At 42.2% G+C, this 21732-nt stretch overlaps 4 protein-coding genes and 1 long non-coding RNA gene across 10 annotated transcripts; 2 read left to right on the forward strand and 3 right to left on the reverse strand.

Annotated features, from left to right (window-relative positions):
• The first annotated feature begins 1101 nt into the window (after positions 1–1101).
• On the forward strand, positions 1102–3302 carry trh (thyrotropin-releasing hormone). 3 transcript variants are annotated; one of them, XM_060046057.1, is made up of 3 exons: positions 1102–1250; positions 1414–1620; positions 2054–3302. In XM_060046057.1, exons 2-3 carry the CDS (start codon positions 1431–1433, stop codon positions 2662–2664), a joined length of 801 nt encoding a protein of 266 aa, XP_059902040.1. In that variant the 5' UTR covers positions 1102–1250; positions 1414–1430; the 3' UTR covers positions 2665–3302. The 3 variants fall into 3 exon arrangements, with proteins under 3 accessions (XP_059902040.1, XP_059902043.1, XP_059902042.1); XM_060046060.1 differs by having other exon boundaries at positions 2057–3302; XM_060046059.1 differs by having other exon boundaries at positions 1115–1250; positions 1370–1620.
• Positions 3303–3788: 486 nt separating this feature from the next.
• LOC132452323 (rabenosyn-5) lies at positions 3789–10704 on the forward strand. The gene is made up of 12 exons (XM_060044926.1): positions 3789–3930; positions 4819–5109; positions 5416–5550; positions 5835–5935; positions 6033–6078; positions 6156–6317; positions 6628–6890; positions 7392–7462; positions 7557–7643; positions 7755–7857; positions 7964–8068; positions 8148–10704. The coding sequence occupies exons 2-12, from the start codon at positions 4947–4949 to the stop codon at positions 9246–9248; spliced, it is 2337 nt and encodes a 778-aa protein (XP_059900909.1). The 5' UTR covers positions 3789–3930; positions 4819–4946; the 3' UTR covers positions 9249–10704.
• Positions 4822–6634, reverse strand: LOC132453304 (uncharacterized). The gene is made up of 2 exons (XR_009524629.1): positions 6542–6634; positions 4822–6485 (listed from the first exon to the last, which is right to left on the reverse strand). It is a non-coding gene; the product is annotated as an uncharacterized LOC132453304 (long non-coding RNA).
• A 71-nt stretch (positions 10705–10775) lies between the features above and the next one.
• On the reverse strand, positions 10776–12259 carry mrps25 (mitochondrial ribosomal protein S25). Its single transcript, XM_060046107.1, has 4 exons — positions 12019–12259; positions 11586–11692; positions 11417–11504; positions 10776–11153 (listed from the first exon to the last, which is right to left on the reverse strand). Exons 1-4 carry the CDS (start codon positions 12150–12152, stop codon positions 10964–10966), a joined length of 519 nt encoding a protein of 172 aa, XP_059902090.1. The 5' UTR covers positions 12153–12259; the 3' UTR covers positions 10776–10963.
• A 389-nt stretch (positions 12260–12648) lies between these two features.
• Positions 12649–20708, reverse strand: nr2c2 (nuclear receptor subfamily 2, group C, member 2). 4 transcript variants are annotated; one of them, XM_060045631.1, is made up of 14 exons: positions 20183–20704; positions 19424–19497; positions 18901–19098; positions 18506–18611; positions 18175–18354; positions 17781–17937; positions 17514–17604; positions 17279–17427; positions 16945–17122; positions 16728–16849; positions 16393–16532; positions 16084–16221; positions 15877–15982; positions 12649–15049 (listed from the first exon to the last, which is right to left on the reverse strand). In XM_060045631.1, the coding sequence occupies exons 2-14, from the start codon at positions 19475–19477 to the stop codon at positions 14875–14877; spliced, it is 1794 nt and encodes a 597-aa protein (XP_059901614.1). In that variant the 5' UTR covers positions 19478–19497; positions 20183–20704; the 3' UTR covers positions 12649–14874. The 4 variants fall into 4 exon arrangements, with proteins under 4 accessions (XP_059901614.1, XP_059901760.1, XP_059901692.1 ...); XM_060045777.1 differs by having other exon boundaries at positions 19407–19497; XM_060045709.1 differs by having other exon boundaries at positions 19430–19497; positions 20183–20703.
• Positions 20709–21732: the final 1024 nt, after the last annotated feature.

The raw sequence follows: 21732 nt of genomic DNA on the forward strand, positions 1-21732 counted from the left end.
TGCAATGGATTTTGAGTGGAGGGTCAATAGCTGCTGCCTTTATGAAGAGAACAACAGCCAGATGTACAATGTATTTTATCATCAGAAGGAGGACAGACTGCACAGCAAATGCTACATCTTGCTTATCATTGACATGCAGATTATCTATAGACTAACACTAAGAGGGAATAGAGGGTGTAAAAATGGTATTGATATTATAACCAAAGTCCTGCGTGGATTCTAAACATCCTTGAAGTATTAGACATGACAGCACAATGAAGGCAAGAAATTATGCAGTTGATTTATTCTGGGCTGACTCAAACTGGAGGAGAGAATCAAGGGACTCTGGAGTAATCTCAATGCTTATCAAACCCTCTTTAGTTGCACTGTAAATAAAGAATGCATTATAGTCAGGGGAGAGTTAAGATTTGCTTATAGAGATAAGATTATTAGGCTGGAGGAGAGCTTCACTCTGTGGTCTGATACCCCTGCAGTTTAGAAGGTAGGGTGCCGTCACCTGTCCTGATTCAGAGAGGAAGCACTGTCACATGCTGAGCCGTACTGAGATTGCACATTATTCCTAATATCCTAATCATGCCAGCGATGTGTGAAAGCCGGGCTTGGGGAGTCTGCCATCCTCACCTCCGAAGCTGCCCAGTAGGTCCTTCAACCTTCTGAACTAAATGACGAAAGGGTCAATTCACACCAAACCTTAACATACACCCTTCTTGTGCTCAATGAGGCTCTGTACAAACATATTATTATTTTATCTTATTTTTATTTTTATAAACCTTTGACAATTTCAAGATATGCAAGATGACCATTTGGCACAATAACCATGTTGGTAAGAGTTACAAACATGATAAGTGCGGTTAAATTACTGCGGAAGTGCCCATAAAAAGCTCAACTATTGGGCCTAATTGTATATTACGCAGTTAAATACCAAATTCCAAGTCAACTTGTTGTAATTTATGGATCTAAAAAAAGAATCTGTCAGTTCTTCGTTTAAAGTCCACCATCCATCGTTACGCACGACTTGGTGACATCAATGGAGACGCGCGCTCCAGAGGAACTTACAGCGCGGTGGCTGGTGTGACGACAGATAGCGGAGGGTATAAAAAGCGATGGGTAGGTATCTGCTCATACCTCTGAAGTTGGCCTTCACGGGTCACCAACCGCTGTGAGAAGGGGAACAAAACGGTTACGTCTATAGCAAATTAACATAATCACCATTGAATTTGCCTACCAAGAGGAAGAACTAAAGACACCAAGTAAGTCTTTCATTTCAAGTCTTAATACCGTTTTACTTCATCTGCCATGCACATTTCAAACCTCTATCTTAGTTGAGATGCAAATCTGATTATATTTTCCATTTTTATCCTCATTACAGCTTTCCTTTTTTTTCAAATATAATCTCATATCATTTCTTACCAGGCACAACTCTACTTGCAATGAAGTCGACGTATCTTCTCATCTTGGCTTCTCTCACGGTGGGTAACTTTACGGGTTCCAGAGGGCAGGGTATGCCAGACGATGGGACGGTGGACCACAAGACCATAGACGACATTATTCTACAGAGAGCAGAGACTATTTTGTTGCGCTCCATTTTGGAAAAGATACAAGAGCAAGGAGAAACAAATGGTAAATGTAGCACACCTCAACTCCGCTCAGTTATTGCTGTTCCAAATTGAATTTCATCTCGCCGAGAATAACTTGAAATATAGCCTATTCAAATTGTGCGTTAATTATTGTGTGAATTTTTTTTTTATTAACATGTATCTTGATGCCACTACAATATGGGTTACACAGTTGGTTTTCATTTTTTATTTCAATTAGTTAACATTCTTAAAAATAATAATACACAATTTAAGATATTGTCCTTTGGTTATCGTTTGTATCCTGTACCTTTTAACTTTTTACTTTGATAACCTCGATTGTAATCTAATGCACTTCATTTACTCAGGATACAGAAAACATTTAATTTGCAGGAGTCATTTAAAGATGGCAAATACATCTTCCTTTGATGTAGCTAACAGAGCAAGTAAACGGTAATTTTTTTCTAATCTTCTTCCAGAAGGGCTTTACTCTCAGTCAGACTGTGTCACAAAGCGGCAACATCCCGGCAAGAGACTGAACGAGGACCTGGAGAAACGGCAGCATCCAGGGCGAAGGGAGGAGGAGGACGACGACGGGGAGGCAGACTACGAGGCTGTTCAGAAGAGACAGCACCCGGGAAAACGCGACGACGACCTAGACTCCTTTATAGAGTTCCAGAAAAGACAGCACCCGGGAAAACGCGCGATACTTGGACAGATTGCGGACAGCCCCGTGCTCCTGAGTGAACTTTCTAAAAGACAGCACCCGGGAAAACGCTTCCTCGCGTTTTTCAGCAAACGGCAGCACCCAGGTAAGCGTGACCCTGGCTTTGACGTGGAGCACGAGGAAAACGCGGCCCTCCAGCAATTCGACAAGCGTCAGCATCCCGGGAAACGTTTTTGGGAAAACTCGAGCCCGGATTCGGGCTCCACCAGACCCTGTGACGTGTTGGACCCATCCTCTGGCTGCAGCCAGACCAGCCTGTTGCTCGACCTCATAGACAACGTGACCAAGAGTCGCGTGGAGGAAAAGAGACAACACCCGGGTAAAAGACTCGCCCCCCCAGAGGAGGATTTGGTAGAAAAGTGATCATAATAAAAAAACTAAAGTTTAGGCTGTTGTGAGCCTAATGTGCTGTATAGTAAAAAAATAAATGTGTAAAGTAATTGACCGTAATCAAATAATTTCAGATAAGCCTGCCCATTTACATAATTTTCTATATACCCGAAAAAATGCCACATAGGTATTTTACAATTTAGGAACATGAAGTAATAGGCCTACATTGATTGCATTCAGGTATGTGATCGATGATAGCGCCCAAAGTGTATGTCATTGGATTAAAATATTTGCTTTTGCTTAACTTTGAGGAAGTGTGCACATGTTGTTTACTGAACCTCGAATTATAACCTAATTTGACGTCTAATGAAAAGGCAACTTTGATCGATTTGTGACACAGGCAACTCTTATTAAATACGTTTTTATTTAGCCTAATATTATATTTTTGCTTTGTGTTGTTACCTCTGTGAGGTTACAAAGTTTTAGTATAGGCTCCTATCAGATAAAAGCAATAGAAAAGTCGAAAATACGCTAACTGAATAGGCTGAAAAGTTATTTTTTACTAAAATATTATTGCATGGACTCATGTTTAACTGCAGCCTGTATGTAATTCCTGCCTTAAATCATTTCACAACTATGTCGATGTTACAATAAAATGCATTAGTAAAGAATTTTGGCGTGGACTTTTTAGTTGCAGTCATGGAATAGCTTTTGGGTGCGTGAAGTATCTTTTTTTTCTACTAAATACATTTATACTGACATTGGAAGGGCCAATGCTTATCAGAAATGCATCGACATGTGCAGTAGGCCTATATCAAATAACGAACGTATCGGCCAATGATAGAAAGTATGTCTCATATAATTTTTATTCTTTACTCCCTATTAAATAATAACTATTTGATTTCCAGGCTTGACTTATAAAGCAATTCACACCACAATAAGTCTGTGCTCGGACCGCTGGATCCAAAATCTGACGCGCGCGGACAGTGGCATGAATGACAACCATCAACCGATTGGTTTGAACCACTATTATTATTCGTGTAAATCTTGCGGTTATCATATAAAAGTATAGGAAACGCGAAAGAAAAAACTAGAGTAGGCACTAGGCAGTGTAGACAACCCAACTACGTTTTAACATAGCCATGGCTTTTGGCGTTTTGTTCTGTTTGTCCGTCACATGCTGCCATACGGAGGGGTGTCACATGACTAGGTTGGGCAGCTGTGGTGCAGCCATAGGTTGCAGCTGGGAGCTGCGAGCTGTCAATATCCACATTTTCAAACAATAACTTTTGTAAACGTGTGAGTACAAATGTTTTACTGAAGATTATATATTCAGGTGTACCATTGAGCAACACAAGGGAGAGCGTTTCTTGTGATGTCAGGAGACAAAACGTGCCATTGTTTAGCCCCAAGCTAGTGTATGGTACCTAGCATGGCTAGTTGGCTGGTCGCTGCTCCTTAGATCACTGAACTCTACACAACGAGACGAAAAATGAGTTTAAATCATCAGAAAGCTACTGGGGAGGTTCATGTCTTTGTAAATTTCTCACTACGATAATCGTGATTGGTTTCACCGACGTTCGAAATCCTTTTTTGTTTTTCGAAAGTTTAAAACGTCGTTAGCATTGCACCGATTTGACATACTGCATGATGTGTGCTCTTGAAATGTACGTTTCTGTCAATTGCAGCGTCATATAAGGCAATGCGTTGGCAGAAAACATGTTAATGACTCACTAGTGTTGAGTCAGAGGGCGGACCCTACCATAGGACGATGTGCAATAGCAATTTCGTGTACACGTTAAGCATATTAGGTACAACAACAATAAAGTATTCATAATACATTCAGCCAAAGCCTTATGCACCTGCTAATAACATTGCGTAACGTTACATTGTGTAAATGTAAAACAACGTATTCGGCAGATCTATATTCGGCAATTTAGGGTGCAATTACAAGAGACCACCATCTACCGCTGACAACGGTAATGAGGTTCCACTCATCTGATAGTTAATGAGAGATTAAATAAAACAAATATGAGATTAAATAACGCAAACGATTTCAGACATCAGTTACGGGTGAAAATCATAGCAATGTTTATTCTGTGTGTTATAAGAACATTTATTGGGGTTGCAATTTTTTTTGATAATTTGGGTTTGGACTTTTCTTTCACTCACATCCTGAAAACCAAGGCATTCCCTGGCTGGGATGGAACTGTCCTGTGTTGGCGTAAACACCCGGTGGCGGGTGGAATGAATGGAAACGCCTTTCCCACCGTGCATCGCGTCTATCAGGGCTTCATCCACAGCCGATTCCTCCCATGGCATCTAGTTATCCACCCCCCTTTGAAGGCACAGGGGAAGTGAAGGAGGGATTCATTTGCCCACTGTGCCATAAGGATCTGCAGTCCTTCTACCAACTCCAGGACCACTATGAGGAGGAGCACTCTGGAGACGACCGTCATGTTAGGGGCCAACTCAAGAGTAAGTGCCTGTAATATCTGTGATAATCGTATCTAGGTTAGAGTGAATTTATCCTGAATTTAGTAAGATGGTCAACTCACCTCAGAATACTTCTGTAGAACGTAGCCTAGATTCTAATCGGATGAAACGGAGGGATGCGGAAAGTATTTTAAGGCTTATCAGATAAGTGAAAAGCAGATAATTCCAGCACTGGCTGAATGTGTGGGTAACAGCATAATTATTGCATAGTTGTGCATTGAGTGATATTGGATGCATTAGGGTTGGAGTAGGATTGAAGCAGCATCATCACCATCTGTGCGTGTGCAGGTTTGGTTCAAAAGGCTAAGAAAGCCAAAGACAAACTGCTGAAGAGGGATGGAGATGACCGAGCTGACACTGGAAGCTATGAGTCATTCTACTACGGCGGAGTCGATCCATACATGTGGGAGCCCCAGGAGCTGGGTAAGGCTGGAGACATGCACTGGTTAAGAGAGTCGATTTAATGTTATTTTGCCAGACGGCTTGAATCTCTGATCCATTTTGAAATATTAATGTACCAATTATCCAATTTTTACATAACTAATAATGACTCAGTCAGAACTACATAATAGATGTGTTGCAAACTAAACATGCATTTTAGAAAGTGGAAACGAAGGATTCAAATATATCAGATTTACAATACATAGGCATTGATTGACATCAGACTGCTGGTCTTGCTGGATAATTAATTAAACTTCTTCTTGCAGGTGCAACCAGAAATCATCAGGACTATTTCAAAAAACACAGAGCAGCCAGGATAGACCACTATGTGATCGAAGTCAACAAGCTCCTCATCAGACTAGAAAAGGTGTGGTTGTGAAATCGCTAACCACTATTCATTTGAATTATAATTTCCATTCTATCCATGCAATAATGTCATCTTACTTGTGGCCCGATTGTTTCAGCTCACATCTTTCGATAGGACCAACTCGGATGTAGCTAAAATCAGAGGTTTGTTCACTTCCATCATATTTAAATATATGAGATCCATCTCATCTTCCATTTCTAAAGCTATCGCCCCTCCACAGCCATAGAGAAGTCGGTGGTGCCATGGGTGAGCGACTCGGACGTGCCCTTCTGTCCCGACTGTGGGAACAAGTTCAACATCAGGAACCGGCGGCACCACTGCCGTCTGTGTGGCTCCATCATGTGTAGGAAATGCATGGACTTTGTTCCTCTGCCCCTGGCCTGTGAGTATCACTATGAAGGTCACGATCATGTCTGTCTGGTATGGCACCCCTCACTCTGTGTTTCTTCCTTGGATGGTTTATTCCTTGATAATAAGAGTTTTAGCTTGCTCCTGGGTGTGCTAGGGCAGGAGAGTATCCCTGAAATGTAGTCCGTGAAGCCCTTTGAGACTGCAGATGTGATTAAGGGGCAATAAAAATACAATTTGCTTGACATAATTATGGACGACACTTTGGTGCATTACAAACAACAGGGCTTCTCTCTCTTTCTCTCTCTCTCTTTTTTTCTTTCGCCCTCCCTCCCACTCTCCAGATAAGTTGACCAGTGGCACACGGGAGTCCCTTTGCATCCCTGGCAGCCCGGGTCAGTCCCAGGCCCCACCCTCAGGGGCCGGGGCCAGTGGGATGGGCTCCAGAAGGGGCAGCCTGAGCAGCCTGAGCAGCGTCACCTCCATGCTGGAGGAGAAGGACGACGAGAAGATCCGCTGCTGCCACCACTGCATGGACACGCTGCTGAAGAGACAGCAGAAGCTGGAGGAGAGGGACCACATGCCTGACATAGTCAAACTATATGAGGTACGACGCTCAAAGGTCCAAGCTGTAAGAGCCAAAGCCTTTTTAATATATATATATATATAACATAAACAAATACAGCCACAGCACTGATTTATATCTGGCTTCATTAGACGATTGCTGTCTTGTACACTTAAGTAACTACGTTACACTAGCTTCAGCGAGGCAATTTAGTAATTATTTCCTGAGTCTTGAAGGCTGGCTATGGTTCACTGCCCACCCCCATGGCTTGGTCCACCCACTTGGTGCCAAAAGATGACAGTATTTGTGCACAAGGGGGTGTCAGATGCGTGCTCTGCATCACTTCATGTGCGCCCTTAAAGAATTATTTATCTCACAGGCCATATTGTTGCTCTCGCTAGCAGAGACATTATGTTGAGCTTTATTGCACTGTGGGCAGTAGAACTGCACATTTTTGCATTTTTAAGCCAACATATATTCATGCCCTTCATTGTGTATTTATTCTGGTATTCAATGTCTTGCATCTTGTGTTGATTCTTTCAGAGGCTAAGAATGTGTATGGACAAGGTTGATGAAAAGGCACCAGAGTACATCAAAGTGGCCGAATCTCTTAAGTAAGTCCAATTGCACTGTAAATAACCTAGAGGGAAATCGTTGGTTTGGATTCAAAGCAAAAAATGACTCTATTTTGACTCTATTCATTCATAGTGCCGGGGAAACCACATACAACCTGGACTCTGCTGGTGGGCTTAGACTGGAAGTACAGAAGTACTACGAGTTAATCGATGCATTGAGGTCAGTGCATTGCATGTTTTTTTTATAATTGAAGATTAAACTAGTCTAGTCAAATCAAATGTAATCTGTATGAAGGGATAAACTGGATTTCTCGCTCGCTCTCCTCATCAGTAAGAGGATTTTAACCCTGGGAATGAAAGATGATCCGGCCCCCACGCCAAAGTCCCTCCATCTGCAGAAAATGATCCGTTACACCGCAACGCTCTTCGTCCAGGTAAGAACACCTAAAAGAGGGAGATATATGGTTCAGGGGCGAATTCAATACTTCAATTCAAAACACATTTTTATGTTTACCCTTCTGGCCATTGTGCTTCCACTAGGAGAAGCTGTTGGGTCTGATGTCTCTTCCAACCAAAGACAAGTATGAGGCACTGAAGGAGAAGAGGAAGCAGGAACAAGAGAAGAAACTCCAGCAGGAGAGATTGGTGAGGAGGTGCTCCTTTTATTCCTCCTCAAACAGTTTCCAGCTCATGTTTATATCTCACGGTCTCTTCCGCCCACCAGGCTGCTCAGGAGTCCATGAGGAAGAGGCAGGAGTCTGAGAAGAACCGTTCCGTCGCCACCACCAATGGAGAAGTCCCCCCGGCTCCCAAACCGCCTCGCATGACCAAGGCAGGAGGTTGGCTGCCCTCGGCCGATTCCAAGAAAACCCACAGTGAGCTCAAGGACCCCCTGCTGCAGCAGATAGACAACATCCAGTCGTTCCTGCGGCAAGCGAGGGAGGCCCAGCGGACGGACGAGGTGGCCATGCTGGAAGAGAACCTGCGGCAGCTGCAGGACGAATACGACCAGCAGCAGACCAGCTTGGCCATCGCTCTCTCCCAGAAGCTGGCCCAGGAGGAGAACCTGCAACAGGGGGAGATTCAAAGGCTCGAGGCCCGGGAAAGGAGCGAGTGGGAGCAAAGAGCTCCGGCGGCGGACTCCCGGCAGCCCTCTTCCATCTGGGAATGCTCTTTGGACCTCGGCGAGCCGGTGGCTGGGTATGTGGAGGAGGACAAGATTGGAGAAGTAACCCCTAAATTTGAAAGGAGCCCTCTGTCATTAAGAGCGTTCCCTGCTCTCGCGGGCCAAGAAGAGTCCCCTCCTAGGTTGAGGAGCTTAGGAGGACATGTCACTCCTCCCAGCAGCGAAGGGCCAAACAGCTCCTCTCTAAACCCCTTCGAAGAGGACTCCACGCCTACTGAAGAGGACCCGTCCAACCCCTTCTTCGAGGACATACAGGAGGAACACAAAGAGGTGAGCAACGGGAAGAAGGAATACAACCCCTTTGATGACGAAGAAGACAACGGTGGACAGGAAGAACCCGCTGCAACATCTCTTGGAAACCCTTTCGAGGAGGAGAGTAGTGAGACGAGCAACCCTTTCACGGAGGCCTCTGGGAACTCCCCAGGGGTTTCGACCAACCCCTTCGAGGGGGACGAAGACGCAGGAGCTCTGGCGGACATTGACATGATAGAGGAGGAACTGCTTCTGCAGCAGATTGACAACATTAGGGCCTACATCTTTGACGCTAAGATAAACGGCCGTCTGGACGAGGTGGAGCTGCTCTCAGCCAACCTGAGAGAACTACAGCACACCCTGCAGGAGCAGAAGAAAACCCACTGACCCTGTTCCATCAGATCCTGTGATCAGCATCAGATAAGGGTGCCCATTGCCCATCAACGTAATAAACATCTTATTACCCCGGTGAGAGCTGCTTCCGTCGGCTGAACTCTAAAACTAAGCACTATGTCTCTGTTGTACCAAGTGAATCCTTTTGCAAGCACTAAAAGACTGAGTAGATGTTTTGTTGACTGTTAACCATTGCCTCAACTAAAGCCGTATGTTCTATCCACTAATAAGAATCAAGAAAAGGGATGCAGTTGACTGAGCTCATATGAGGCCATGAACCTAGTGAAGTTCCCAATTGTATGTTATTGCCAACTAAAACAAACAAGTGCATTAAAATAAGTTATTAAATACCGGATTAAAAAAAGACAAATGTATTGCTCATTTCTGTAAAAATAACTTAACATCCATTGTTTAAGTAATTTATGAAACATAATAATCTGAATTATAGTGAATAAATCATTCATTTAGGTATTTAGTTAATGAGAATCAGAAGGTTTCTCTTCAAATTGATAGCCTAGGGCTAGCCTGTAGTGCCGGACTTGATGACTATTCTACACAACATTTTTCATGCAAAATATTTTTAAGCACACACTAACTACTTAATGATTATTTACGTTATTTCATTTTGCGTAATTAAAGCACAAGGCATAATGCACAGAGAATCAATGTGCTTTTCTGCAAGAAACGCCATCAATATCATTTCTGTATATTAACTTGTTATAGTAAACATTGTTAATGTAACACGCATTCTTTCAAAGATCTGATGCATGTTTTGTTGATTGTTGGATGTATATGCATCTCTGCAAGGCCTCAAAAAAGGATGTTTGTTTGGTTGTAGATATTGATCACAAAATTGTGCAGCATCATTGCTGCAAAGGTATACTGAGGTGTGTTTCATGATGTACACCTTCTGTGGTACTTTAACAATGTATAGAATAACTTCAAAGGTCCAAAGTGATGCAGTTTTCGAATTGTATGCTGAAATTTAAAGCATGGCACCTTTCTCAATTTCCAATAATTACATTTTCCTTTTGTAGTTACATAGAGGATTGGCTTATCAGCGGGAACATGAAAACAAATTGTCTTGAATCCAACTTTATTCAGCTAATTCATTATTTACCTTATGGTAACCCCAACTCGACGAAGCCAGTAAGTATTATCCTAATGCTGCTTATTCTACTACATAAAATTGACCACTGTCCAAAGGTTTGACTACAGACTGAGTTTGCCGTTATGCTCAATCCACTGTGTTGTGAATAATCCCAGTAAAACATTCAAATCAAAATATTGACAATAAATTTTGTTATGAACGTTTCCAAGGTTGTATTTGATTAGTGCCTGTGTATGTTATCTTGCCATTCAAGACATTTATTTTCTAAGAACCTAACCTTCAGCCATCATTTGACGGCTCCATCTCAGCACAAATAAAATTTGATATTGAGAAATAAAATGGCCTGTGGACCTCAGCTTGATTGTGTAACATATGCAACTACCGCAAATAGTTTGAAACTGGCCTCTAGAATTTTTTTAATTAGGAAGTATTTATTACAATTTGTAGACTTGTTTAAATAGATACATTAAGCAACCAACGCAATACATATAGCTTCACTATTTACAAAAGGAAAAGTATTTTAACATAAGAAACAAACACAAAATAACGGTAGAAAATCAATATGTCAAAATGTTTCAATGTCTGATCTTCGGGACAGTTACTCCTGGGCCGCTGCCATCTGCGTGCGGTATTTTCCAGTAAACTCTTTGGGCAGTGGTGTGGTGCCAGGACAAGGTACTTGACCCTCAACCTCACAGATGCACTCCTTCAGACAATACTTCTTTGGACCAAAATTGGCAGGGTTGGACTCTTGCATTTTTGCAAGGGCTTCAACGTGCAAGACCTCTCTATATACAGAAAAAATATGAATACATATTAAAACATGCATACAACAATACTTTCTGACGCTGTGACAGTCACCATCTTGTGTCTTCATTAGAAAGACAACTTGTATTAACGTGTGAACTAATGAAATATGAATAACTTTAACACCAATAATTAGTTCTTCAGTTAGTTTATTTTACCTTTATTTCACGACCATGTTGAAGGCATAATGCATTGTTTCAACTCAATAAATTGCATAATATACTGATTAGTTAATATTCCTTACTCTGATTTGCAGAGAATTTTCTTCACGTGTTGGGTTATAAGTTGGTGGTCCTTTCCTTCCACATCAACAAGAACCTGCTCTCCATCATCTGCATGAATTAATGGCGAGAATTAGCCTGGCCTAAACGGCTCTATTGTATAATTACGATAAATCATAAAAGCAAACTCACCCAAGTAGAATTTCAGGAAAGACGAGGGCGTCATGTTCTTAAACATCACAACTTGGACCCATGGGTTTTTATACTGGATTTGAGGAATATTGAAGAACACAAACTTTCTAGAAACCACAAGAGGTTTAGACAGGTTAGGCAACATAACCACACCAATGAAACAACAGTAGAAAACAGAGGTTTTCGATTATGTAATGACCTAATGACTTATGTCATTATAGATTATAATATAAATGTGATGTTCTGATTGCACATTCACTTGAGGCTATGCTGCTGTTAGCAAGCAAACACACATTTTATAGTCGCGACCGAAAGGGTACTGCAATTCTATTATTCTAATAAGCAGTGACAGACGTTAAAAAGCCATAACACATTCCCCAGCAGAGCTGCACATGAGCTAACTTTAGCCTATGCTATAACTAACGTTACTGACCTTGCTCCGTCGCTGAGCACTCCAGATGTATTATAATTAACGGTCATAATCTTTACTCGGTTCTTAAAAATCAAATCCCCTTTTTGGAGATACTCTAGCGTTCTTCTGATCGGAAACCTTCCTTTCATAGGCATCTTTAAGATTTAAGGAGTTGGGTCAATACACATTAGAAGCAGCACCACTGAGCAGCACACGAACTGTCCCGCTTTGATGACGTTGTTCAACGCATGACGTCGGCTAGTTGTAGTTTTGAGTTCTTGTGTAGTTATTTTATGAGACAGTCAAGAACCTGTATACTTAATTGTGAGAACAATATTGGTTAGCCCTTAAAAGAAATATGAAATATTCCGAGCACAAAAATAAATAAAGGACGTGACAGTAGGGCTCTTACATGCCTCTACAGCTTCAAAATATTATCACACTTTCAGTAAAAACGAGAGGGATACTGTTTTGAACAAATACCCTTATTGGTTGAAACATACAGAGAATAATGAATGAGTGAAAAAACCTATCCCAACTGTAGTCAATGTCACATAGCCTAGTGCCATCTCTGTGCCAAAAGTCAATGTCATACTTGAAACAATGGTTTGTTTCTGTCAGAACAACAATAACCATCACACCAGACTCGGATTGCCAACTTGTATCACTGTATTACATTTTTTTGCAGTTTTATTTCTGACGAGGTAGAAAAAAGGGCAAATGGCAAAGAAGTAGATATGATTGTTTGAATGATTGGTTAGTCACAAGTTTGAGGAAATGCATTTACAGAAACAAACATAAGACACTATTCACATCAATTATTTCTGTTTTAGAATCTTGAATTATGATAATGCAACCACATTTAAATCTACATTTTTATACATAACTTTAAAAAAAGCTTAAGCACCTTCATGCACTGCAATATCGGAAAACTTCTTTGCTTTTAGCCCATAGTGACAAGATATATAAAACTTCACTTAAAAAAAACATGCACTCATTTTAATGAAACTACATGTACAAATATTAGTTTACATAAGTGCAGTAACAAACCATTGTTTTTAGTTGCTGTAGTACGTACAGTATAATTCAACATATGCTTAACACACCGATAGATTTGGGGCTCCGCCCCAGAAAATACTTTTTCTAATCTGAGACATTCCAATAAAGTACTTTAAGTACACTTAGTATGAGCAACTTAGTAACAATTTGAATAAAAAGTCAAAACAAATTTGATTTGAAAACAAATGTGCAACACAATTCATAAAAACTAAAGACGGATAAAAAAAGGCGACGAATAAAAGAAAATTGTGTCCAACCCTTAAAGGATTAATACATTGGTGATTGCAAAAGAGCTGAGCGGCTGACACAACCACCACTCCACCAGGTGAATACACGTCTACAGCTCCAATCAAGGCACAACTTGATTGCACCCGAAACCATATACCAAACGTAGCCAGGACAACAGCAGCTGAGAAGGAGTCTTGAATTGTCTTTTCCACTCGAGAAGCAGCAATAGCCGCAGAATGCTAAAACACATTTGGCCCTTAATTAATTACATTTTTTTCTCTGACTTCAAACTATAAAAATGTTATGGAATTATCACTTGGACCATCTTCATCTTTGCTATTTCTACAGGTTAATTAAGTAAGGTTGATTATTACATTTATTTAATTTGATAGTGGCTGCTCAAAGAAAACATTCAAATAAGTTTGTTTTTTAACCTGATTTAGAAGTGGTCTTTGCAAACAATATTCCAGTGTGAATGAGTAAGCAACTTAAATTGAATGTTACAATATTACTGTTTTAAATGTCTAACATTTTTGAACAAACAAGTAAACTAACAAGGTATACTGTTGTATGACATTTAAAATACCACGCCATGATCGGTGCAGTGTGTGTGTAGGATGATGTGGCATCTAGTAGTGAGTTGGCATATTGCTGAATTACAGCCCCCTCCCCCCGCCTTTCAACCATATAATCAAAGCCACTCTGACCTGGACAGCATCCAGTAGCCAAGGGTCAAGTGATGAGGTTAGTATTTAGTCTGTACAACTATAGGTCTTATCTTACAAGTAAGACAGGGATTCCTATTTGTAATTGAAACAGTGTCCTCTGTAGTGCTGTTTGTTTGTTCAGGGCTAATGTAAAATCATGTCGGTGCAACAAGCCGGTCACCGTGGATTATGTGATTATACACTAATTATAAACTACTTTCTACACACTGCACCTAATAGATAGATTGCATTGTCATGTGATGAATTATAATCACAATTATAATTTACATAAATCCCCTTCACCTAGGCTGCTGATACATTCTCACACCCGATCAATTCTTGGATGCTATGATCTCTAGAAGTCTGTGGTTGGGACTTTAGATTTTCCCCATGGCTAAACTTGTTTTCTATGCGACATGAGCTTCTATGCGACATGAGCTTAAAGCTTTTTTTTTATAGTCTTTTACCATTATGACTTTCTTATGCCATTCATTTGACTCCATGATTAACGATTGCACATTTTAGAGATTAGATTCAGAAGCTACCCTAAAAACCATAATCATGTCCAGCATTAGAGAAGAATATGGCTTGAATAAGAGTAAAACAACCTGTAAAAGTTAAAATCAATCAGGAATTGGTTTGAAGTACAGAAAAGACTTCAGTCTCTTCCATCAAGTCTGGAGTTTCACTGAACTCTGAAACATCCCAGACCCCTACCAGTGGTCCCGCTGGCTTACGCTGTGGTACCAGGGCTTTGAGCGCAGAGGAACTGCAACAGGATAGCACACTGAGGGCGACAGTCGACCAGAAACCTTAGGAGTAGTACATAAGTTCAGTTTACCCATCTCTGAAAAGACGTCTCAGCTGGGTGGAGGAATACTTATCATTCCAAAGAGCCAGAGTCCTGACTGTTGTACTCTGTGGTCTCCATCTTCAGGATGTATGGAATGATGCTGTCTATGGAGACATTCCCTATGAGTCCGGTAAAGAAGAGCTCCTCTGTGATGTTGGAGTTCATCAGGCGTAGGGCTGGAAGTCTCATCAGGATACGGGTCAACCTTAGAAGCCCAACCCCCACCAATAGTTAGGTTGGCCGCATATTCATCGCAAAAGTATTATTTAATGTACACAAAAATACACAATTCCTAAATTGTCTTGATGGGTTCGGATGTTTATTATTGTTACGTAAACGAACACCCCAAAACCTAATACATCTTTGCTTGAACTGTCAGTAGAAAGGCTTTTACATGATACAAATGTATCCATGGCTAGTATATACTAGGGCTGTCACCATTATTCTAAAATATGAATTTGAAATGTGAAATGAAAATGACATTCAAATGAGAAAATGTATACTTCAATGTGAAATAAAAGCCCCCCCGCGGTAAAGCAAACTACCGCGAGCAGCCTGGGCCGCTGCACTGCCTGTCGGATACGAGCAACAGAACTAGTGGATGGCAAATTAATGTCTTTCCATCCCTGGATCCTCCTCAGGGAATATAGTACATGAACACAGATCGGCCCTGGGCATAACGCATAACAATAACAAGGCTTAGTTATGGTTCCACGTCGACACACTGAAGGGGGTTTACGGACCCATTACGTCCTTGCGGACCCTCCTTGCGTCCACAGCAAGGGCCTGCGAGCGCCTCCCACGCGACGCAGCAGCAAGGGCTGTGATTGGTCCACTAACGTGAACCCGACGCAGAAGCAAAACATGTTCACAACTGCATCGAAGCGACTGCTTGGTCATTGCGTTGCGTCAACGTGGAACCACAACGAATCCTTAAAGCCTGACAGTCTCGGACAGCTTTAGGAGCTGCTTTAGGAGGAATATTCTAGTCATTGTGGGGAAATTTTATATACATCTAGTATATACATCTACCTGTACGTGTCCTCTGGATAGGTCTTCTGCACATAGTCCTGAAGCTCCATCAAGGCCTTCTCCTGGAACTTCTCGATCTGGATGCTGCACTCCAGGCCTGGGTGGTCTGGAACATCGAACACTTCAAGCAAACATCTCACCTGCCACTAACTACCTCCATAGAAACAAGATATGGGCCAAGATGCTGTTGTAGTCTATTTCCCTCACCTGGGCTGAATAACACTATGGCCTTCAGGTAGGCGTATTCAAAGTCGTCCGTCTCCACCTTTATCATGCTGTGACAGAACTCCTGCAACTTCCAGATGTGTTCCATCACCTCCTTCACTCTCTCCCCAGACACCTTGTCTGAGACGAACGCAAGGCCCAGTTTATTGTTTAACAACGTCCCGTTTCTTTAAAACAAGGTCCTTGGTATATGTTGCTTGGTGTGCTTAGAGGTACTAAAGTGATGTAATTGCCTTCTGCTTATGTGCGTTTGTCATGCTGCTCACTAGTGTGGTAGTCAGAGGGCCTTACCGTCCTGAATGCTTCCCTGAAGGTGGTTGATGATAGCAGCTAGGATGGTGGACAGGTTCATCACATTGGCACACTGAGCCATACCCAGGGTGAACAGCTCATTCCAGCTGGCTCGCACCAAACTTGTGTTCATATCCTGGCTGAGAGGCACAGATAGAGAGGGAGAGAGAGAGTAGTGAGCATTGTGGGTGTGTGACTGAAGATAGATGAGAATAGACTGAAGTCCTGTAAAATGAACACAGAGGAGCTTGCGATACAACCAACCAGTCTCATTATATAATAAATAAAGTTGCCTTGCCTTACCAAATTGTCATAATGCCCAGATGAGTTCTTACCCCAGAGCTGAAAAAGCAGGGATGGAGCGCGCCCAATGCATGGACAGGAAGAGCAGGCGGGATGCTGACTCACAGATGTAGTGTACATTAAGATATTCCGGCATCGGGCTCGGCATCGACAGCTTGATGAAAGTCGGCAGAGTCAGGAAGGGAAATTATGTCATCAGAGGAGAGCTAAGCGTGGACAGCAGAAACTTGATATTGTCAAGTTATCTACCTTAAAGCCAACGTGGGTGTCTGTGAGCAGTGGCCCCTCCACCTCTATGAGAGGGGTCTCCTGGTCCCGACCGATGAGCTGGATGGTGGCTCCGGCAGCACACTGCACCTGACCTTCCTGGCTCTGGCCCTGCCCTGCATCTGGTGGGTTTAGGGCTTTGGCCAGGGTGTCAAAGGCACTGTACCCAATGAAACCAAACATACGGTGTTGATGATCATGTAGTTCCCCAACATGTGGATCAGGACCCCACCTGTGGTGGCCTTATATGCAGACGGGTTCATGGGAGATTGGTGTTTTGATTGAAGAATAATGTTACGGTTCCTCAGGTACTGACCGTGTTATCTCACTGGCGGAGTGCTCCTGCTGGAAGCCCTCTGAGGCATCATCGCCCCCGTTGAGGTTCTCATTCAGCGAGTCGCTCAGGTTGGCTAGCGAAGACACCACGTTGGCCAGCGTCCCCAAGTCCCCGTGACTAGACTCCAGCTTGGGATTGTAACAAGACGATGTCAGCAGGGATTTGAATGAATGCTTTGTTATACCTGGGGACCATACCTGGTCAATGGGTGTACCTCAGAGTCAGTGGACAGTAGCAATGTCCCATCTGTCTGGATGAAGGGCTGCTGGATGTTCACTAGCATTCCTTGCTCCAGAAGACTAGATCTACACGTCAATTAAAGAAAAAAGTAAAAAACGTTGATCAGAACCGAGAGCTGACTACCAAAAATTAAATATAGTTCATATACAAAGTTCCTTTAGATGAGAACTCCCCTTACAGAGTACTACAAAGGTGAACTTCTTATATCCCCCATAATGCTCTGCTCTGAACCTCCACTGACCTGGAGCCTTCTGTCTCTGTGTCGGAAATGAAGGTTGGCGTGGCAATGATTGGACTGTTGAGGTTCTTGCGGACATAGATTTTTTGAGTGGAGGCCGCACAGTTGGAGTGCTTCTCTCTAGGGACCAGATCAATGGGTCTGCGTTCACTCTGCACAGCTGAGGGCACAGACATTTGAATTTAATAAACCTGTCTTGTGTACGATAACTTTATAAAGACTTGGTTAATGTTAACAACTCTGTAAGATGATTATAACTCCAAATCCAGCTTCCCCACTACTTTTCTGTATGGACTGCTGCCATAGCAACTAAAGAGTACGTGTTGGTTCTAGAAACATCCAGCTCACGAATGACAATAAGATGTTTGTTTGTAATGGTGCAACAGTGCCAACTCACACTCTGTCTTCATCCCCATCTCAAGGCACTTTCGAAGCCGACAAAACTGGCAGCGGTTGCGGTGGTGCTTATTGATGACGCAGTCCTGTTTGCTGCGGCAGCTGTAGGCCAGGCTCTTCCTCACGCTTCTCTTGAAGAATCCTTTACAGCCCTCACAACTGACGGCACCATAGTGACGCCCTGAGGAGGAATCAAACGGTAGATGAGCTGTGTCTTCGTGTGTGTGTGTGTGTGTGTGTGTGTGTGTGTGTGTGTGTGTGTGTGTGTGTGTGTGTGTGTGTGTGTGTGTGTGTGTGTGTGTGTCTCTCTCTCCAGGCTGTAGGTCAAGTACCTGAGGCCTTGTCTCCGCAGACCACACAATATTCCACTGGCTGAGGCCGACTGAGATCCCCTGCCTGCCCAAGCAACCGCTCCATGGACATGGCATCAGTAACAATCTGAAGAGCATCCATGTCCAGTTGACTGGGTTAGTGTTGTTCAAGTAGCTACTGGTCAAACAATTGAGCCATTTTGGAAAACAGTGAATTGATAATGGAATACGACCGCATTTGTGTTTGCATATTTTAAATATTTTGCTTTGACAAAATAATAAAATAAAAGTGTGTTGAAGATAATGTTAAGAATAATGTTAAAATGAAATGAATTCATAATATCACATTTAGAGTAGTCCAAGGACAACATAAGTATAGTCTACAAATGCACTTAAATGAATTAAACAATATGCACCTGTATCCTGCCAGGAATCAAGTTGTCTGCGGCAGTAAAGATGAGCTGCTTGTTGTGGTTGCTGTCTGGCGAGGCCAGGATGACCTTGCCTGCCCCAGAGCCATCGGCTGTGGTCAGAAAGAACTGTTGCTTGGGGCCGCTGGACGGGTTCATAGCTGTGAGTATCTGGCTCTTCCGGACCTGCTGGTCCGTTACAATCTGACAGCAGAGGAAAATTGCTTTCTTTCATTCATTAAATCAATTACCGTATCAGCAACACCAACACAACCTCTTTTAAATGATAGTTATCTTGAATATGCCACAATTAGCTTCCTGTATATTAGTAGGTATTGTACTGCGCCGAGTACCTCGGGGTAACCTGAAAGTGCTTTAGAGACGGACTCATCATTTAATCTAAAAGAGTTTTGGAAACATTCTCCATATTTGTATATCAAACATGTGCAAACAAAAACAATACATAACTCAGCAATAAAACAATTCTTCTGTAATATTTTGGCTGTATTTACCAAAAAAATAAGCATACACTTGCCTGTGCCCCTGGTTCAGGTGCTATTTTCTGATGAGGATGCAGCTTCATGGTGACGTAGGTAAAGGGCTCTGCTTGAAGAAATAGCAAACACACATCAGCTGCAGTTTACTTTTCAACTCTAACGAGAAGTTATTAATTAAAATAAAAGTATAACTAAAAATAGTCATATTCATCTGATCCAGGACTCCGTTATAGCATGTGATGATATCAATTCAAACTAGGACCCAATACATGATATGTGATCATATTAATTTAATCCAGAGGTCCATAGATGCTATGTGATTATATGTAGTCACATGGGGCATTCTTCCTTGTGTCATCAACGTCCCATCTAACCACTCCTGTTGCTGGGATGGCAGGGGTAAAAGGGTTGAATTCATATGCACACACGTTACGTGTGTGCATATGAATCTGGCTGATGCGAGTTTGTTTAACACGCCGACCGCCTCCACCACACGGGAATCGATCGAATATGTAGTCTGAAGTGAAGGATAAAAGGCTTTCATTCAGTGTCATGTGTAAATAAAATCCTCTGAACGCATTTCGCTCGTTCCTAAATGAAACGGAATGGTGGAAATAGGGAATGCAATGCTGGGATCTGCACGTGTATTGCTAAAAAAAAGTCCACCAGAGTGGGGCTAGCAAGGAGCACAGCTAGCTATATAGCTAGCTAGTCACCTAGCTATGTTATTTTATTGTCCAGTAACTCAAAGCTCAGGTCGAAGGCAATTTAAATAGGATTAGACAGCTTACCTGTGAGTCACTAGGCTCGCTGATGAGTAATTCTCCCATTTTTATTAAATGTTTGTTTTGGTTTTCTCCTGTTAAAGGTCATAGTTCGTGACCCCTTAGCGCTAGCACTTTACAGTGTTTTTTATTTTTTATTTCCCTTTATAGCTCGCGCCCTGCGTACCTCTCAACCACCAGCGCGTGGCGCCAGCCAGACAGCACTGACGTAATGTGGTCTGCTCGTTGCTTCCACTGTTGACATTCTTCTTCTCTGACAGTATTATATACTAGCGGCTAGCCTTTCTCAAAATGTTGTTGAAGATTTTGAAGTTTGGCCCTTTATTTTCGGCATTTTATTGGATATTTCCGGTCCACCTAAAAATTGAAAAAAATAATAATAATCTGACTAGAAAGAGATTCACGCATATCTCACCAGGGTTTACATCGTGCATACCACTTTCAAAGTGGGCCGACGCCACCGCTATCTTATTAAAATGTTTACATTTGGTTGTCTGACGCATAGATATATAGAACACTAGATGTCTCGTCCGCGCTGATGAGATACGGAAAGCACAGGCAAACAAAGAGTCAGTGGTGGTAGTGTTTTTTGATATCGAAAAAGCATATGACATGATGTGGAAGGAAGGTTTGTTAATTAAGTTGTACAAGATGGGGGTAGAAGGGTTTTTAACTGGATAAAGAATTTTTTGTTTGACAGAAAAATACAAGTCCGGATTGGGTCTGAATTGTCAAATAAGTATATGGTGGGGAATGGCACTCCCCAAGGAAGTGTAATTAGTCCTTTATTGTTTATAATCATGATAAATGATGTTTTTTCAAAGGTACCAGAGGATATAGGAAGTTCTCTGTTTGCATGTATAGTGTATGGGTCAGCCGCAGTGTCTCTCTTGAGAAAGCTGGACGTGATTCAGGCTAAGGCATTAAGGGTATGCAGTGGGGCTTTTAAATCATCACCAGTGCCTGCTCTGCAGGTAGAAATGGGGGAAATGCCACTGGAGTTGAGAAGGAAACAATTGATGGGGAACTATTGGGCTAATCTGCGAGGGCACAGTGAGTCTCACGACTCTCACCCCTTCTTCTTCTCACTCGACGGTTTTCTGACAGCCCTGGATAAGACCACACTTGAGAGATGCGCAGATAGTTAACCCTGGCTCAGGGTTAAAGTGGATTTCATGTGTAAATGATTATGACTATACAGAGCTGGAACAATACACAAGCACTATACAGTGCTTGTGTATTGTTGTGTATAAGTTGTGTATGCAGTTCCTGAGTAGAAATTTGTACTTTGGATTAAGGAGCGGCCTTTGCTATCTGTATTTATTACTTACGGCAACAACCCTTGGTCCATAAAGATAACTATTCTCCTTTGTCCTTTTCAGCCTGTTGCAAACTTACCATTTAGACTTGATAACACATTTAGACTTGATAAGGGCTCTGTACCACCAAGAGTGATTGGTTAGCCATTACAAGCCGTTATGGCTTGTATTCACCCTTTCCCGGGCCTTATTGTGACATCCCAAGTGGGAGTGCTCACTTAGATATCGGGATGGATC

The sequence above is a fragment of the Gadus macrocephalus genome, chromosome 1 (assembly GCF_031168955.1).
Source record: "Gadus macrocephalus chromosome 1, ASM3116895v1".
In the NCBI taxonomy this organism is placed as follows: domain Eukaryota; kingdom Metazoa; phylum Chordata; class Actinopteri; order Gadiformes; family Gadidae; genus Gadus; species Gadus macrocephalus.

Excerpts from the sequence above, each read along its gene's own strand:
- LOC132452323 (XM_060044926.1), top strand. The coding sequence starts at position 4,947 with ATGGCATCTAGTTATCCACCCCCCTTTGAAGGCACAGGGGAAGTGAAG. Across the intron at positions 5,936-6,032 it reads TCCTCATCAGACTAGAAAAG|CTCACATCTTTCGATAGGAC; the intron begins GTGTGGTTGTGA and ends CGATTGTTTCAG. Across the intron at positions 7,463-7,556 it reads AAAGTGGCCGAATCTCTTAA|TGCCGGGGAAACCACATACA; the intron begins GTAAGTCCAATT and ends ATTCATTCATAG.
- trh (XM_060046057.1), top strand. The coding sequence starts at position 1,431 with ATGAAGTCGACGTATCTTCTCATCTTGGCTTCTCTCACGGTGGGTAAC. Across the intron at positions 1,621-2,053 it reads AGAGCAAGGAGAAACAAATG|AAGGGCTTTACTCTCAGTCA; the intron begins GTAAATGTAGCA and ends ATCTTCTTCCAG.
- mrps25 (XM_060046107.1), bottom strand. The coding sequence starts at position 12,152 with ATGCCTATGAAAGGAAGGTTTCCGATCAGAAGAACGCTAGAGTATCTC. Across the intron at positions 11,693-12,018 it reads GTGCTCAGCGACGGAGCAAG|AAAGTTTGTGTTCTTCAATA; the intron begins GTCAGTAACGTT and ends TGTGGTTTCTAG. Across the intron at positions 11,505-11,585 it reads TTTCCTGAAATTCTACTTGG|ATGATGGAGAGCAGGTTCTT; the intron begins GTGAGTTTGCTT and ends TAATTCATGCAG.
- nr2c2 (XM_060045631.1), bottom strand. The coding sequence starts at position 19,477 with ATGAAGCTGCATCCTCATCAGAAAATAGCACCTGAACCAGGGGCACAG. Across the intron at positions 17,605-17,780 it reads ACAGAGACAGAAGGCTCCAG|ATCTAGTCTTCTGGAGCAAG; the intron begins GTCAGTGGAGGT and ends ATTGACGTGTAG. Across the intron at positions 17,428-17,513 it reads TACTGTCCACTGACTCTGAG|CTGGAGTCTAGTCACGGGGA; the intron begins GTACACCCATTG and ends TACAATCCCAAG.